Source organism: Micromys minutus (assembly GCF_963924665.1).
Source record: "Micromys minutus genome assembly, chromosome: 2".
Taxonomy (NCBI): Eukaryota; Metazoa; Chordata; class Mammalia; order Rodentia; family Muridae; genus Micromys; species Micromys minutus.
In genome coordinates this window covers 71,801,946-71,816,437 of record NC_137971.1, presented here as the reverse complement: position 1 = coordinate 71,816,437, position 14,492 = coordinate 71,801,946, and the positions used below count along the sequence as shown (strand labels likewise).

General features: G+C 46.6%; 2 protein-coding genes across 2 annotated transcripts; both read left to right on the top strand.

The window, feature by feature from the left end:
* Positions 1 to 97: 97 nt before the first annotated feature.
* On the top strand, positions 98 to 1,048 carry LOC308417054 (aldose reductase-related protein 2-like; the record flags this gene model as incomplete). The annotated part of the gene is made up of 1 exon (XM_080912150.1): positions 98 to 1,048. The coding sequence occupies one exon, from the start codon at positions 98 to 100 to the stop codon at positions 1,046 to 1,048; it is 951 nt and encodes a 316-aa protein (XP_080768276.1).
* Positions 1,049 to 1,554: 506 nt separating this feature from the next.
* LOC308417662 (uncharacterized protein) lies at positions 1,555 to 5,671 on the top strand (the record flags this gene model as incomplete). Its single annotated transcript, XM_080913001.1, has 2 exons — positions 1,555 to 2,046; positions 5,537 to 5,671. Exons 1-2 carry the CDS (start codon positions 1,576 to 1,578, stop codon positions 5,669 to 5,671), a joined length of 606 nt encoding a protein of 201 aa, XP_080769127.1. The 5' UTR covers positions 1,555 to 1,575.
* Positions 5,672 to 14,492: the final 8,821 nt, after the last annotated feature.

Below are 14,492 nucleotides of genomic sequence, written 5' to 3'. Positions count from 1 at the left end.
TGTGTGTGTGTGTGTGTGTGTGTTAAAAAAATAAATCTTTGAGAGCCTCAATCTTTAACCAGGACACAGTTAAATCTGCTCTCAGACATCTGCAACCATGACCACCTTCGTGGAGCTCAGCACCAAAGCCAAGATGCCCATCATGGGTCTGAGCATCTGGAGGTCTCCCCCGAACCAAGTCAAAGAAGCTGTGAAGGCGGCCATTGATGCTGGGTACTGCCATATTGACTGTGCCTATGTGTATCAGAACGAGAATGAGGTGGGGGACGCCATCCAAGAGAAGATCAAAGAGAAGGCTGTGAGGCGGGAGGACCTCTTCATCATCAGCAAGTTATGGCCCACCTGCTTTGGGAGAAAACAGCTAAAGGAAGCCTTTCAGAAGACCCTCACAGATCTGAAGCTGGACTATTTGGACCTCTATCTCATCCACTGGCCCCAGGGATTTCAGCCGGGAAAGGAGTTGTTCCCCAAAGACGATCAAGGCAATATCCTCACCAGTAAAACAACGTTCTTGGAAGCCTGGGAGGGCATGGAGGAACTGGTGGACCAGGGTCTGGTGAAAGCTCTGGGTGTCTCCAACTTCAACCACTTCCAGATCGAAAGGCTCCTGAACAAGCCTGGACTGAAACACAAGCCCGTGATTAACCAGGTTGAGTGTCACCCTTACCTCACCCAGGAAAAACTGATCCAGTACTGTCACTCCAAGGGCATCACTGTCACGGCCTACAGTCCCCTGGGCTCCCCAGACAGACCTCACGCCAAGCCAGACGACCCTTCGCTGTTAGAGGATCCCAGAATTAAAGAGATAGCTGCAAAGCACAAGAAAACCTCAGCCCAGGTTCTGATTTGGTTCCACATCCAAAGGAACATGGTGGTGATCCCCAAGTCTGTAACACCAGCACATATACAGGAAAACATTCAGGTATTTGACTTGCAGTTGAGTGACCAGGAGATGGCCACCATCCTTAGCTTCAACAGAAACTGGAGAGCCTTCCTGCTGCCCGAGACAGTAAACATGGAAGAATTTCCCTATGACGCAGAATACTGAAGCTGACTCTCTCCTGCCTGACAGCGCGCTGTAGGCAAGGCTGTGTTTAATCCCACACTGAACCAGAACAGACTGTCGCAAGCAAGTGTGACTCGGAGAAGCAAATGGACATTTCCTTCACTCATTTGGTCTGACCAAATGTTTGTCAAAACCCAGGAACTCTGGTAACATGTGAGTCTATACAGATAAAATAATAAAATTATAACATGAACAAACATTTTTTAAAAATCTTTAAAAGGACAGTTTGGCAGAATAATGTGACTTTATACCCTTTACAAGAAGTCAGCACTGAGATCACAATATGGGTAGTTGGATAGTAAGATAATATAAACATGTATATCTTGCAGATATTAACCAAAAATTATATTAGTCAGGTAGACAGTTGAGCAAAAATAATTATCAAAACCAAAAATCAACAAAAATGAAAATAGATATAGACAAATATGTAGTCAGAGGCACCAGTGCTGGCCGAAGTTGTCAGAAAATGAGGGAGGGGAACCCGGGTAGCCAACGGCCTGAGAAGCAACATGCCTAAGTTTTATTTCGACTACTGTGACACGTATCTTACCCACGATTCTCCGTCTGTGAGGAAGACACACTGCAGTGGTCGGAAACACAATGAGAATGTGAAAGACTCTTACCGGAAATGGATGGAAGAGCAGGCCCAGAGCCTGATTGACAAAACAACGGCTGCGTTTCAACAAGGAAAGATCCCTCCAGCTCCATTCTCTGCTCCTCCGCCTGCAGGGGCCATGATCCCACCTCCCCCCAGTCTCCCAGCTCCTCCTCGGCCTGGTGTGATGCCTGCACCCCACATGGGAGGCCCTCCCATGATGCCAATGATGGGCCCTCCTCCTGGGATGATGCCTGTGGAACCAGCTCCTGGGATGAGACCACCCATGGGAGACCACATGCCCATGATGCCCAGGCCTCCAATGATGAGACCTCCCGCCCGCCCTGTGATGGTGCCCACACGACCTGGCATGACCCGGCCACAGGTAAGAGCAGAAGCGCTCACTCTTTATCGTTTTGTTGTTCTTGCTGTTTCACTAGGAGCTCTTGGTGCTGAGCCTGAGGGTTTAGTAGATGCAGGACAAAGAACTTCCTTCCTAACAGAATGCTCCTGGAGAGAGAAGTGACAAATATGTGCAGTTTTTACTTGCATTGTGAAGTGTGAAAATAAAATCCTCAGCTCTTTTGGAAAAAAAAAAAAAATGAGGGAGGGCCAGAAAATAGAAGGACCCCACTGCCAACAGGACTTTCATAGCACTTTTAGACACCCCACCAAATATTAACAATGTATACACTGTTCCAAGTATGCACAAAGCAATATTCAAATAGACTGCATCCTAAGTCATAACAACCCTCAAGAAATTTAAAAGAATTGAAATAATACAGAGTATTTTCAAAGACTGAAATAGGCTAAAACTAGAAATCAATAACAGAAAGAAAAGAGTAAAAATTTTAGAAGCTAAATAAGGGAGCATGAAAACAATCCCATGATTCAAAAAGAAAATCTCAGGGGAAATCTCAAGGTATGATGAACTGAACAAAAATGAAAATGTGGTATGCCAAAATTTGTAGACACGGATAAAGCAATGATGAAAAGATATTTATAGCACTAAATGCTTACATGAGAAAAGAGGAAAACTCTAAAATAACGAACTAAGCTACTACCTTGGCAACGTGTAAAGAAAAGATCAAAATAAATCTAAAGAAAATATAAGAAAGGTAAGTCAATAAAATTATAAATAGATAAGTAACAGAGATCAATTAAATGAAAACTTGATTATCAGATAACTCAATATAAATTTAAAACATATAAGACTGACAAAGTCTACTAGCAAAGAGAAAGACAATCAGCGTCCACAATGAAACAGAGACATCAGTATAGATCCTACAGACATTAGCAGGGATATGATGAGTTTGCCTCACACACAAACTGAACAAGTTAAAGTTACCAAAAAGCACAAACTACCATAACCTATCTGGCGTGAAATAGATAATCTGAATATCTATATATCTACTAAGAAAAGTGAATTTGTAATATAAAATTCTCCCCCAAAGGAGTCTCCAGACCCCAGAATTTCACTGTAGAATTTCATTAAACAAAAAAAGTCTACATTTCTGCATAATTCTCTTCCAGCAAACAGAGCCAGGGTTGCCTTATAATTTATTTTATGATCCTAAAATACTAATTTATCACTAACACTAATATTAGGCAAAAACTATATGTCAGAAAGAAAAGACATACACCAATTCCTTCATAAGTACAAAATGAAAAAATCCTTTTAAAATTTTTATTTAAAATATTTTAAAATAAAATTTAGTAATTTAGAAAAGCACAGATAGTCTTAGCAAGAATGCTATGGATTGTTGCAGAAGAAATACACTCTTCCATTAAGTACATTCTTTCATTAGAACCTTTCAAAGACAACTGCAGAGAACCACTTCCCACTTCTACACTTCCACACAGCTGTCCATTTATTTATTTATGAATCACTAATAAATTAACCTGTTGACCAGATCAGAGTCCTCATAATCCAGTCATCTCGTGATAATTGTCTCTACGAGTTGGGGACCAAGCTCTCAACACACTTTAGGGTGCCTTTCAGCCCCAAGTCAAATGAAGTGTCTATGTTGGCACATGCTCATTTTCTAGGAACATCAGACTTATAGGCGTGAGGTATACCCTGATGGTCTCATTTAACCTTAATTACCTCTGTATCCTCAGACACACTTGCACTCAGAGACACTGAAGGCAAGGGCTTCAACATAAGACAAAGGAGCCACAATTCAACTTGAGGCAGAGAATTCATGAAGGGTTCAAAAATGAGATTGGTCAAGGGTTCATATTTGTCCTTTGACTTCAATGTGAACCAGGCAAGAAGGAAGGTGGTGTGGGACACACATTAGGAGGCTGGCACCATCCCCAGATAAAAGGCAGTAGGTCTATTCCAAGGCAGAAACAACTGGGGAGAGGTAGAAAATTGCTAATGCTGATATAAGTAGATCTGAAAACAGCCCTAAACTCAGACTACAGACAAGAACCAGGATGCACAGCTGGCTTGTTTATGACACAGCCTCAGGAAATATGGCGAGGTATGGGGAAAAGAGAGGCAGGGAACAAAGTGGATCAGTGAAGGTGTGCCAAGGAGCAGTTAATACTGTGGGCACCTGGGTGCAAGCCTGGAGAAAACTGTCTCCCTATGATCAAAATACAATGTCAAGAAAAGGAACAGAATTTCCCACTAGGTGGACAAGGATTCCAAGGATTGTATCTACTAATGTCCATCCTCCCCACCCCAGTGGCTACAGGGCACAACCCTTCTCACTGAATTGAGCCTCCAGGCCACATCTCCGTAGCATGTCTGAACCTTGTGTGCATGCAGCTGAATGATCTTGAATGTTATACACAGTCACTGTCTACTAGAAATTTCCAGAGAGAGCATATTGTCTCGTGTTGCTGTTCAGTGCTGTGTGTTTTTGTGTTTTTTGTCTCCTTTTGAGCTGTCTTGGTGCCACTGACATACAGGTTAGAACAGGACGGGGAAAAGTAACAAAGTCTAAAATTGGTGGGGTCCACAGTCTGCCTCTTCCAGTCCAGTTGGGAGTCGGGGGTGGCACTTTGTTGCAGTAAATATTAAAACGATGGCTTATCCCTTTATTGGCCCCCATGGTCTCACTCTGAGGACTTCACTCTAGTGTGAAGCTGAGCACCCAGACTCTGTCACATCGTCCGAAAGCCGCACTCTTCACACGGTTCCCTTCACTCCACCCCGTTGGTTCTGCCCCAAATGGATACAACCACCCCGGCATGTTCCTTTACTCCACTGCCGGGCATAAAAATTACTCCAAAGAAAAATGTTTGTCACCCAGAGAGACTTGACCTTGTAAAGGATATGAGTGTATGGCTGCTGGGGATGAGCCTTAGCTCATTTGAGGCTCCCATAACCAAGAGCCCTGAAACAGAGACCTCTAAAGGATAAAACTTAATTACCTCACAGTTCTAGGGCTGAGGCAGCCACAATCTAGGCTTTAGCTTGTGCAGCTACCTGAGGAGGAATGCTGAGTTCTTCCCTTAAAATGAGGTTTGCTAGAGCTAGACAAGAGTATGCAGGCACTGTCCCCTACAATCTAGGCTAGCCAGTGTTACAGAGCTTATGCCTACCATAGAGAAGAGTCCAGAGCTAACACCAAGTGACCCCCCCACATGGCTCTTACAAACAAGACTCACAAATGGCAGAGTAGTCAATGACATAAGGAAGAGAATTTAGAGCATTAGTGTATTTTGGGCCTCCCACTGATATTTCATCGTGCTATAAAGCTGAACATAATTAAAGCAGAATTTCCTCCAGAAAAGCAAACAAGGTCCCCTCCTAAGGGAAGGGATTTAAGTAGACATTCACTGTTTGTAGACTTGGCAGTGCCTTTGTGGTGTCTACATGCAATTGGCATGATACATTCTAATTTCGTCCTGATTGCTAGATATACTCCCTTGCTATTCAACCTGACTCCTTTGAAAACATTGCCAATGGCCCAATTAAACAGCGAGCTAAGCACATGAATGGCAATTTGCCCCTAAAGAGAGTCGCAGAAAGTGCCTTTCTGGGACCTGGGTAAACCTTGCTTGGCCCTCTTGACTACATACCTAACAAACCAAGACGCCACTGCCAAATCAAGGAGGAGCCGAGACTGCTCAAGTGCAATGGTCAAGTCTTAGGCTCCCTTACACTGACATAAGAAAATGCTGTAGGTTGGTTGGTTGGCTTCAATGGTTTATTTTCTTACACTTCTGGTGCTGGGAATTCAAGATCAAAGGTTCTGTTTCATGTGAAGTCTCTACCTGACTTGCAGACAACCTTCTTCCTGTTGTGGCCTAGTGGCTCTTCCTCTGTGTACCAGCAGAAAAAAAAGGGTGCTCCCTAGGATCTGACTGTTCCCTAGGACACTGCACTTTCTCCGGATGATCCACATCCTACCCACCATCACAAACTGGTTTAGCTCCATCTCTGGGCACGTGAATGGTTAAAACTTCAACGAAGAAGTACAGAATGAATACAGGATATTTGAAGACCAAGAGTTCAACAATGCCACATGCTGCAGCAAGCAAAGAAACATAAAGGACCTTGGATCTCTCTGCTGTGTGGCATCAGGGATGGCCCCAGTGGACTTGGCTGTCACAGTTCCAAGCTCACTGAGGTAATATTCATTCAGTGTTATACCAGTAGGGGCAAGCTGTTGCTGCTGCTGCTGCTGCTGCTGCTGCTGCTGCTGCTGCTGATGATGATGATGATGATGATGATGATGATGATGATGATGATGCTTCACTGTGAATGAGGCATGCTTCCCAACCTTGGAGTACAATTCAGTGACAGAAAGTGCAAGACACCAAGAGAACTCATGTGTCAGACAGAACGATGTGGAAACTGAGACCTAAAAGCTTGACTGTGGAGTCTCCTAAGTGAGGTAAAGCAGGAATGGAATGATGTGCCCCAAGTAGTGGAGACAGAATCTCTATAAAGCTGCTGAGCTAAGAGAACAAGGCCCAGGGAAGAATGCAAGCTCATCAGGTCTGAACTGCTGCCTTCTAGACCCTCTGCAGTCTCAGGGTCCCATGGACTTCTGCCCAGGGGTCAAACTCTGGCTATTACTGAAGTTTTCACTGACCAGAACCTCCGGCTTTGTCTTCTAGGATTCTCTCTGACCCCAGGCGTGTGGAACCTCACCAGGCAAGAACCTCAGAGGTACTTCTAAGACATCTGCCTTGGGAGACCTGGTGTTTTATGATCAGGTAAGAAGTGTCACTTCTGAGTTGACCTCAGCTTCAGGTAGACCTCTGGTGTGCAGTATCCCCATGTTAGGAGCACTGTGTCATGAAACCAGTTTCTTAATAAGAAGGACCCACATCAGCAACCCTGTTCTGCCTCTTCTAGCAGTGGCTATAGGGAAAATCAGTCACCTCTTTGAGCCTCTATTTCCCCTCATGACATGGTAATTCATCCTACAGGTATCTTTTGGCACCTACTGTGTGTTAGGTACCATTGATGAAGACAACAGAGGGACTACTGCACGCACATCACTTGTAGCTAAACCAACAGGTAATGGTAAAACATGACCAAGTCAATTGGGGGAGGGACACAAAGGTTGGAGCAGGACAGCAAGAACCATGAACTCTTTACAAAGAGCATCAGAAAGGTTTCTATGAGGGGACAGATGAGCTAATATCAAAGGGTGAAAAACAGCAGTGACAAACCAAAGCAATACCCACAAAGGCATGAGTCTTTTTGCAAGATTAAGGCTGGGTCATCAACAGAGCTTAATAAACGAGTTGTCATAGCAATGGGAGGAGTTGCCTCAGTCTATGACATACCACCATAGACCAGTTAAGTTACAAAGAGGTTGATCTGGGCGCAGGGTTCTGGTCCAAAGTCAAAGGGCTATACTTACTGATGGCTAGGAATAAGGAATGTGAGACAACCCAGTCAAACTGTTTTGGTTTTTGTGTTTGTGTGTGTGTATAGCAGACCACTCAAGATGATGCATTAATTAATCTATTCTTCATTGTGGACATGAGGGCAGAGGCCTCGCCACCTCTTGAAGTTCCTATCTCTCACTACTGGAGAACTCAGATTAGATTTCAACATGAGTATCATGGGAAGAGGGAAAGGACCATAGTCAGCATAGCAATGCCGCAGTAAGAAAAACATCTGTTGTTTCAGTCTGAAATGTCTGACACAGGTTCATGTGTTGAACCCCAGTTCCTAGCTGGCGATGCTGCATGGGGAGGCTGTGGAAGCTTTAGCAGACAGATTGGAGTTTTTGAAGGTCATTGCTCATCTCCAGTCCCCTCCTTGCTCTCTTCCTCCTGCCCACCCTCATGTGATTAGCCTCTACCACATGTTCCCCATGCCTGGAAGGTCTGCCTCGCCAATGGACCCAGAATCGTAAAGCCAAGTACCACGGGCTAAAGCGAGCCCTCCCTCCCTCCAGGTGCTTTGCTCGGGTGACATAAAGCTGGCTAACCCAACTTCTTATCTGTACTGGAAACAGAAGTGGTAAGGCTAACACAGCGGTGAGGAGAAAATGGAGGCACCCTTACAGGTTGGCTGCCCACTACTGGGTAGTTGAGGCCTGTTTACTTCTCATGCACCTGGCCCAGAAAAGGCTCATGCACACCTGTGTGTCACCACCAGTGTTTTCTATCTCTTCTTAACTTGATTGTTGAGACAGGGTCATCCACTAAGCTTGCTGATTCTGCTAGGCTGGGGCAGGCCCCAGGGATGCTGTCTTCCTCTCCCTAGCCCTGGGATTACTGCTGAGTCCAGATCTTTGCCAGGATGCTAGTGACATGAACTCATGCTTACCCAGAGACCACTTTACTGACTGAGCCATCCCCAGAACCCCTGAGGTACAAGTTCTCAAAGGAAATTCCAGTTGGCAGAGAATACATGTAACTGTCAAAAAAGATTAATGTCAACCAACAAATAAAAAGCAAAACAACAAATAGTAATACCAAAATAGACAGGGTTTGTCATCAAGCAACCAACACTGAGGTCCAGCTAATGCATGAAAGGAGCAGAAGCAATGCAGGGAGGAGAATGGACTATAAAATGGGCAAATGGCCAGTGCCTAGAAGCATCCTGGTTAGCGGCAGTGGGTAGACATTTTCAGTATTGTCTCTAGAGGTGACCAATAGGAACAACTCGAAATGAGGAGAGAGACCCTTTCACCTACAACTAAGGGTATCCTGAGAAATATCTATGCAGGTAGATTCTGGACACAGGCAGAAATCCTCCGGTCACACAAAAACCTGTATAGTGACAACAGTAGGGACCTGCAGAGGGGCATCCTCTGTAGCCCAGGCATTGTCTACTCTGCTGCCAATGGACTTGATCTTGAAGTCCAACTGGGAGTTTCCTCTAGCTCTGATAGTTCAAATCCAAGGACAAAGGCTGGTGGGCTGAGCCTATCTCTGCAAGCCAGCTCACACAAGCATATCCAGTGGGACAGCCTACAGCCCAGCTGTCTTCCTACTATGTGATGGCTGCTGCTCCAATCAGTCATGGCTATAAAGAGAAGGGGTGGAGCTCCAGCCACAGGTGGTAATAGTGTAAGGAGTCCAAAATGATAAATATCAAGGTAAGGCTCCCACAGAAGAGTGTGTGGCTGGTGGTGATTAGCATCTCCAATCCCAACAACAGGAACACTGCAGTCAGAATGAGTGTGCCTTATTCAAGGGGTAGCCAGTGCCTGGGCCACTGAGGATATCAGCGACCAGCTTCAACACCATGGTAACTAAGACAGAATAATTTATAATAACTATAATATAGTCACTGCACAAGACCAGGCTATTAGATTTCCATCACGGGGAAGGGGGCGGCACTTTTGAAGCCCCAACCTAGCTTAGGAGCTGTTGCTAGTTAAAGACAGCTGTGGGAGGAGGCTTCATTCCTTCTGAGCCACACTGGTGAGTCATAACAATCCTCCCCAGTCCTCCCCACTCATAGCGATACAAGCAGCGGTCAGGAAAGGCATTGCTGGGGAAAGGGAGGTCAGTGGAGTGGACTTATCTAAGATTGGGTATCGAGGAATGAATATTGTCAAAATCCATTAGATCCATGCATAAAACCACCAGAAAACAAGAAAGAAGAAATAGCAGAAGAAAACTGTGCAGGCTGAGCAGACGGTGAGCAACAGAAGCCACGTCTGCCACTTACCAGCTGTGTGTCCACGGACAAGTAGCTCAGCTCCTCCGAGTGTTTCCTCAATTGCACAAGGCAATTAATACTACATAGCTTTGGATTACTTTAACAAAATACCGGCGATAATGAATTTATAAAGAAGAAAGTCTTCTTTTGGCTCCAGGATTTGGAGATGTCAACCAATGATTAACTCGCTGTGTTTCTCTGTACCTGTGGTGAGCAGCACAGCAGAGCACATGGTGGAGGAAAACCACTCCTTTCATGGATGAGAATCTAAAGAGAGAAGAGGGAGAAACCTGGATCCCTTCAAGGTCACACACACCTTCAAGGTCACACTCCCTCCCAATAGCCTAACTTCCTTTTACCAAGTTCTACCTCTTAACGATTCTATCTCCTCCCAATAGTGCCACGTGCCAAGGACCAAACCTTCAGCACAAATCCCTTTGGACCCCAGCTACAGCCTGAGCACAACAGAAAAGTCCCCAGGGAAGCATACAGTGTCACAGCCCATGGTCCAGGGCAGAGGAAAACAGACACAGTGTCTACACCTTCAGAGCAAACACCAGGAATTATGGTCTTACAAGCACAGCTCCGTGACAGGGTGAGACTGGGAGACTCTGTGGGAGAAGGTGGAGTGGTAGTGATCACAGGCAATAAATAGGGTCTAGAAGCAAAACAAAACAAACAAAAACGGCAGTCAAGTCATGAGGGTCATTCACAAATATTCTAGCCTTTCTTCTTGGTATGCAATGAGATTTCATTCTCTTTTACATTGAATGTGTCCCTGTGATGTATTTGAGCAGCAGTGAGTCAAAAGGAGTGAATTTTTTGTCAGGCAACAAGCTGGCTGTGTCCCCCAGGGTCCCTGAGAGGAAAAGAACCAAGCAGAACTGGGCAGATTTAAAAGGAACCTTGGATAAGCTGCTGGGAGTGAAGTGGGGACTTGTTTATTATTGCAGCATAACACACTCTGCTCTGACTGTCAGGGCTCAGGGGAGAGCTGAGGTGTGGAGCTCACTAGTAGCATTCTTGACTGGTTTGCTGTAGCCTTGGTTTCTGCTTCCAAAATGGCAGGGTAAGGGGCAGTGAGGGTACTTGGTTAGGATGAGGAAGGATTATTTTCCTCCCTTTCTGTTTCATTAAAACTTGGCCGGGCAAGCAAAGGTGCCACATGCATCCAGACGGCTGTCAGCAGCTACCTTAATCTTTATTCCAGAAATTTCACTTGATTTTCCTGGAAGGGGTCATGGGAATTCTCCTCATTACATCTTGAGGCTTCCTCTTTCCCTCTGAAGAGCCTGCATTGTCCCCATTTCTATCAGCTCCACTGATTAGCCACAAACCTGGAGCTCTTGGAAGGAGTTTGTAGAGAATATCAAAGCCAGGAAATCAGGGGAAGGGGGAGGGGCAGTAAGACAAGAGCCTCCCAGGTGGGAAATACTCCTCTACACAGCAGGCCCTCCCCTCAGCAGGTTCCTCCCCTCAGCAGGCTCCTCCCCTCAGCAGGCTCCTCCCCTCAGCGGTATCCTCCCCTCAGCAGGCTCCTCCCCTCGACGGTATTCTCCCCTCAGCAGGCTCCTCCCCTCAGCAGGCTCCTCCCCTCAGCAGTATCCTCCCCTCAGCAGGCCCCTCCCCTCGACGGTATCCTCCCCTCAGCAGGCTCCTCCCCTCAGCAGGCTCCTCCCCTCAGCAGGCTCCTCCCCTCAGCGGTATCTTCCCTTCAGCAGGATCCTCCCCTCAGCCTGATCCTTCCCCAGAAGGCTGTAAGGTCTCAGATACCCCAGAGAGCAAAAGATGACAACCCTACCTCTTAAGTCCACAGAAACATGTGTTAACAAATCTCCAATACATTATCGATGGAAAAGTCATCTTTACGTATCACTAAGAAAGAAAAAATGTCGCCAATTAAACTACAATACCAAGCTTTGTTAGCACTCGGGACTTGTATTTTGTATGTATCAAAAGAACTTTCTTAAACTTAGTGAGCCATAGGTTTATGATCATATATTATGCATATAGAAAGTGGAAAATACCCACAAAACTAGCTTGCCAGAATTTCCTCATGAATCTTCACACTGGACGTCGCGTTTAACTTGGCGTCACTAATACTGTTGTGTGTTCATTGGCCATTCTCCTCTGGGGAATAGAGAGCATCTGTGGTAACAGAGCTTTCTGTGAGAGTTTTCTGGTGTTGACGCTCATTAGGTTCCTCTGCTGGCATGGTCTTGGCTGTAGTTCCTCGGGAGCTGCCCACCTTGGTGTTTTGGTTGGTTTTTGTTTTTTAATTATTTGCTTCTTTATATTTTTGAGTGTTTTGCGTGCATGCATGCAGTGCCCAAGAAAAACAGAAGGTTGTGAGTCACTGTGTGGGTGCTGAGAACCAAACCCAGGACCTCTGGAAGAGCAGCAGGTGCTCAACGCTGAGACATCTCCTTAGTCCCTCCACTTTGTTCTCTGAGACAGGATCTCTCAAGCAGACCTAGGGCTCGATGGTTGGGCCCATCTGCCTAGCCAGTGCATTTCCAGGGACCCACCTGTCTCCGCTTCCCTGATACTGGGATTACAAGCACAAACCACTATGTCTGGCTTTTTAACATGAGTCAGGGAATCAAACTGAGGTGCAAAGCAAGCACCTTACCATTGAGCCATCCTCCAGCCCATGATTTTTAAAAATCAAATAGACAGTTGGGTCACACTTCCAGCAGGACCAGCAAAGACTATGAGATGTCATTGATTGTAATGAGAAAATTAATTTCAAAAGTGTGAAAATGTGGAGGGAAAAATATGCTCCGTTAGATCAACTGACCTGCAAACCTTCCCCCAGTCTACATCTGAGGCAAAAGAGAAGAATCCAGGGTCAGAAAGAGTTAAACTGCAGTCCCAGCCACACCTCTCCCTAGCTATGTGATATAGCAGTCAGGGTGGTCCAGGATCTGCAGCAGTAACATACAGTACCCAGAGCCCAGTGGCTCAACATCATAAAGATGTCTGTCTGCAGGAACATCTACTGCAGGCTGGGCAACATGACAGAGGGTTGTCCCCTAGTTTCCATCAATAGTGGGAGGAGGAAGAGCCTAGGTGGCCACAGAGGAAGATTCCTGTTTGGACTGAAAGGGTACCCCACTCCCACCCATGTTTCCCTTTGCCAGAACAAAATACACAGGCTTAGCTAACTGCAGACAGCTGGAAAATGAGGAAATGTCCTCAGGAAGAGAAAAAGAATAAAACATACCAATAGCAGGGTCGAGCACAGTGACCTCGTGGAATTCGTTAAGTCTCCCCAAGTCTTGGTTGATCCTGGTAGAAAAAGACGGGACCTGTCCCACTATGCAAAGGGTGCTGGGGACCACTTTGAAATGTTTCTGCCACAGAGCCACAGCTTGAAAACGCTGGCTGGGACTCACACCGCTCCTTCCCACCTGCAAATGATCATGGAGCCTCTCCCTCACCCACCCCCACCCCCATCACCTCTTGGGTCAAATAGCCCCACCCCACCCCACCCCCATCCATTTGCTTTTCCCAGATGACCTTGGACTCAAAGACCTCTTACTTTCCTCCCAAGAAAGGAGCAGCAACAGAATCAGAATCAGTCCAGACAGCCACAGGGTCTGACTCTGGAAGTCTCTCCCCGGGCAACTCCTCCTTGAGCCAAAGGAGTCCTCACAGCAGAAAAGGGGGGAGGAATCCAGGCCGGGCCTCTGGAAACCTACCCAAGCTCTGCCCACTGGGGATCCCCAGCACCAGATAGGACCCACAAATAAATAGGCTTGGGACACAGAGAAGCTGGTTGCTAATGGAAAGTGTCCAGGGCAGGAAGGGCATCCAAGAGCACAGCCTCGCTGGCCTGAGGGTGGAGACCTCGAGACTGGAGCTAAGCCTGAGAGCTGCAAATTCCTGCGATTGGGTAGAAAGAGGGTAGCGCTAAATCTGAATCCTAAGCAAATGCTTCTTTCCCCTCAAGCCCCTTGTCAACAATCAACATCGCCAGCCTCCAACTGTAACTCTATGTTGCAGGCTGTTTGTTAGGGGAAAGGGCGGTGAGGAGCGCAGGACTTCCCAGGACTCAAAAATTTGCTCATGGTGCTGGGGATTGGATGACGCCAGGGTCTCTCCCGCTTGCTCTGCTTGTACTGTGTCTACCACCAAACAACCTAGCCCAGAGCTCAGCAATGTTTTAAAGGTTTCTAGAGATTGTCGGCACAGCTGGAGTCTGGATCCAGAGAGCCCTGCACATTGTGGACTTCCAGCACACAGCCTCACACAGCCGCGGAGGCTGGTTTGGGACGCAGAAAAGCTGACCGCTAGTCTAGTCGGCTGGCAGGAAATCCAAAGTTATTCAGGCCAAATCCAGAAAGAGAGGAGAGTGGGAGGGCAGAATAGGCGGGAGAGCGAGAGAGGAAGGGTGCCTGAAGGAGGGAAGCAGGGGTAGGTGAAGACACTGTGAAAGGATGTGCAGAGGGAATGGAGAAATGAAATAGGGAGAAAACGGGAAGGAGGAAGGGAGGGGAGACAGGGGGGGGGGGGGAGAGAGAAAAGGAAGGAAGCTGCACATAGGTCTGACGAACTGAAGGGGAAAAGGGTGAATGAATGAGTCACAGATGGAATGGAAGGGAGGGGGGAGCGCGAGGCCCTGCGCCGGACTTGCTGGGGGCTTGGGACGCTGCTGCGAGGAAGGTTGGGTCGCAAAGCTCGCAAACCTGAGCACAGGCCAGTCTCACCGATGCTGCTCGATTTCTAGC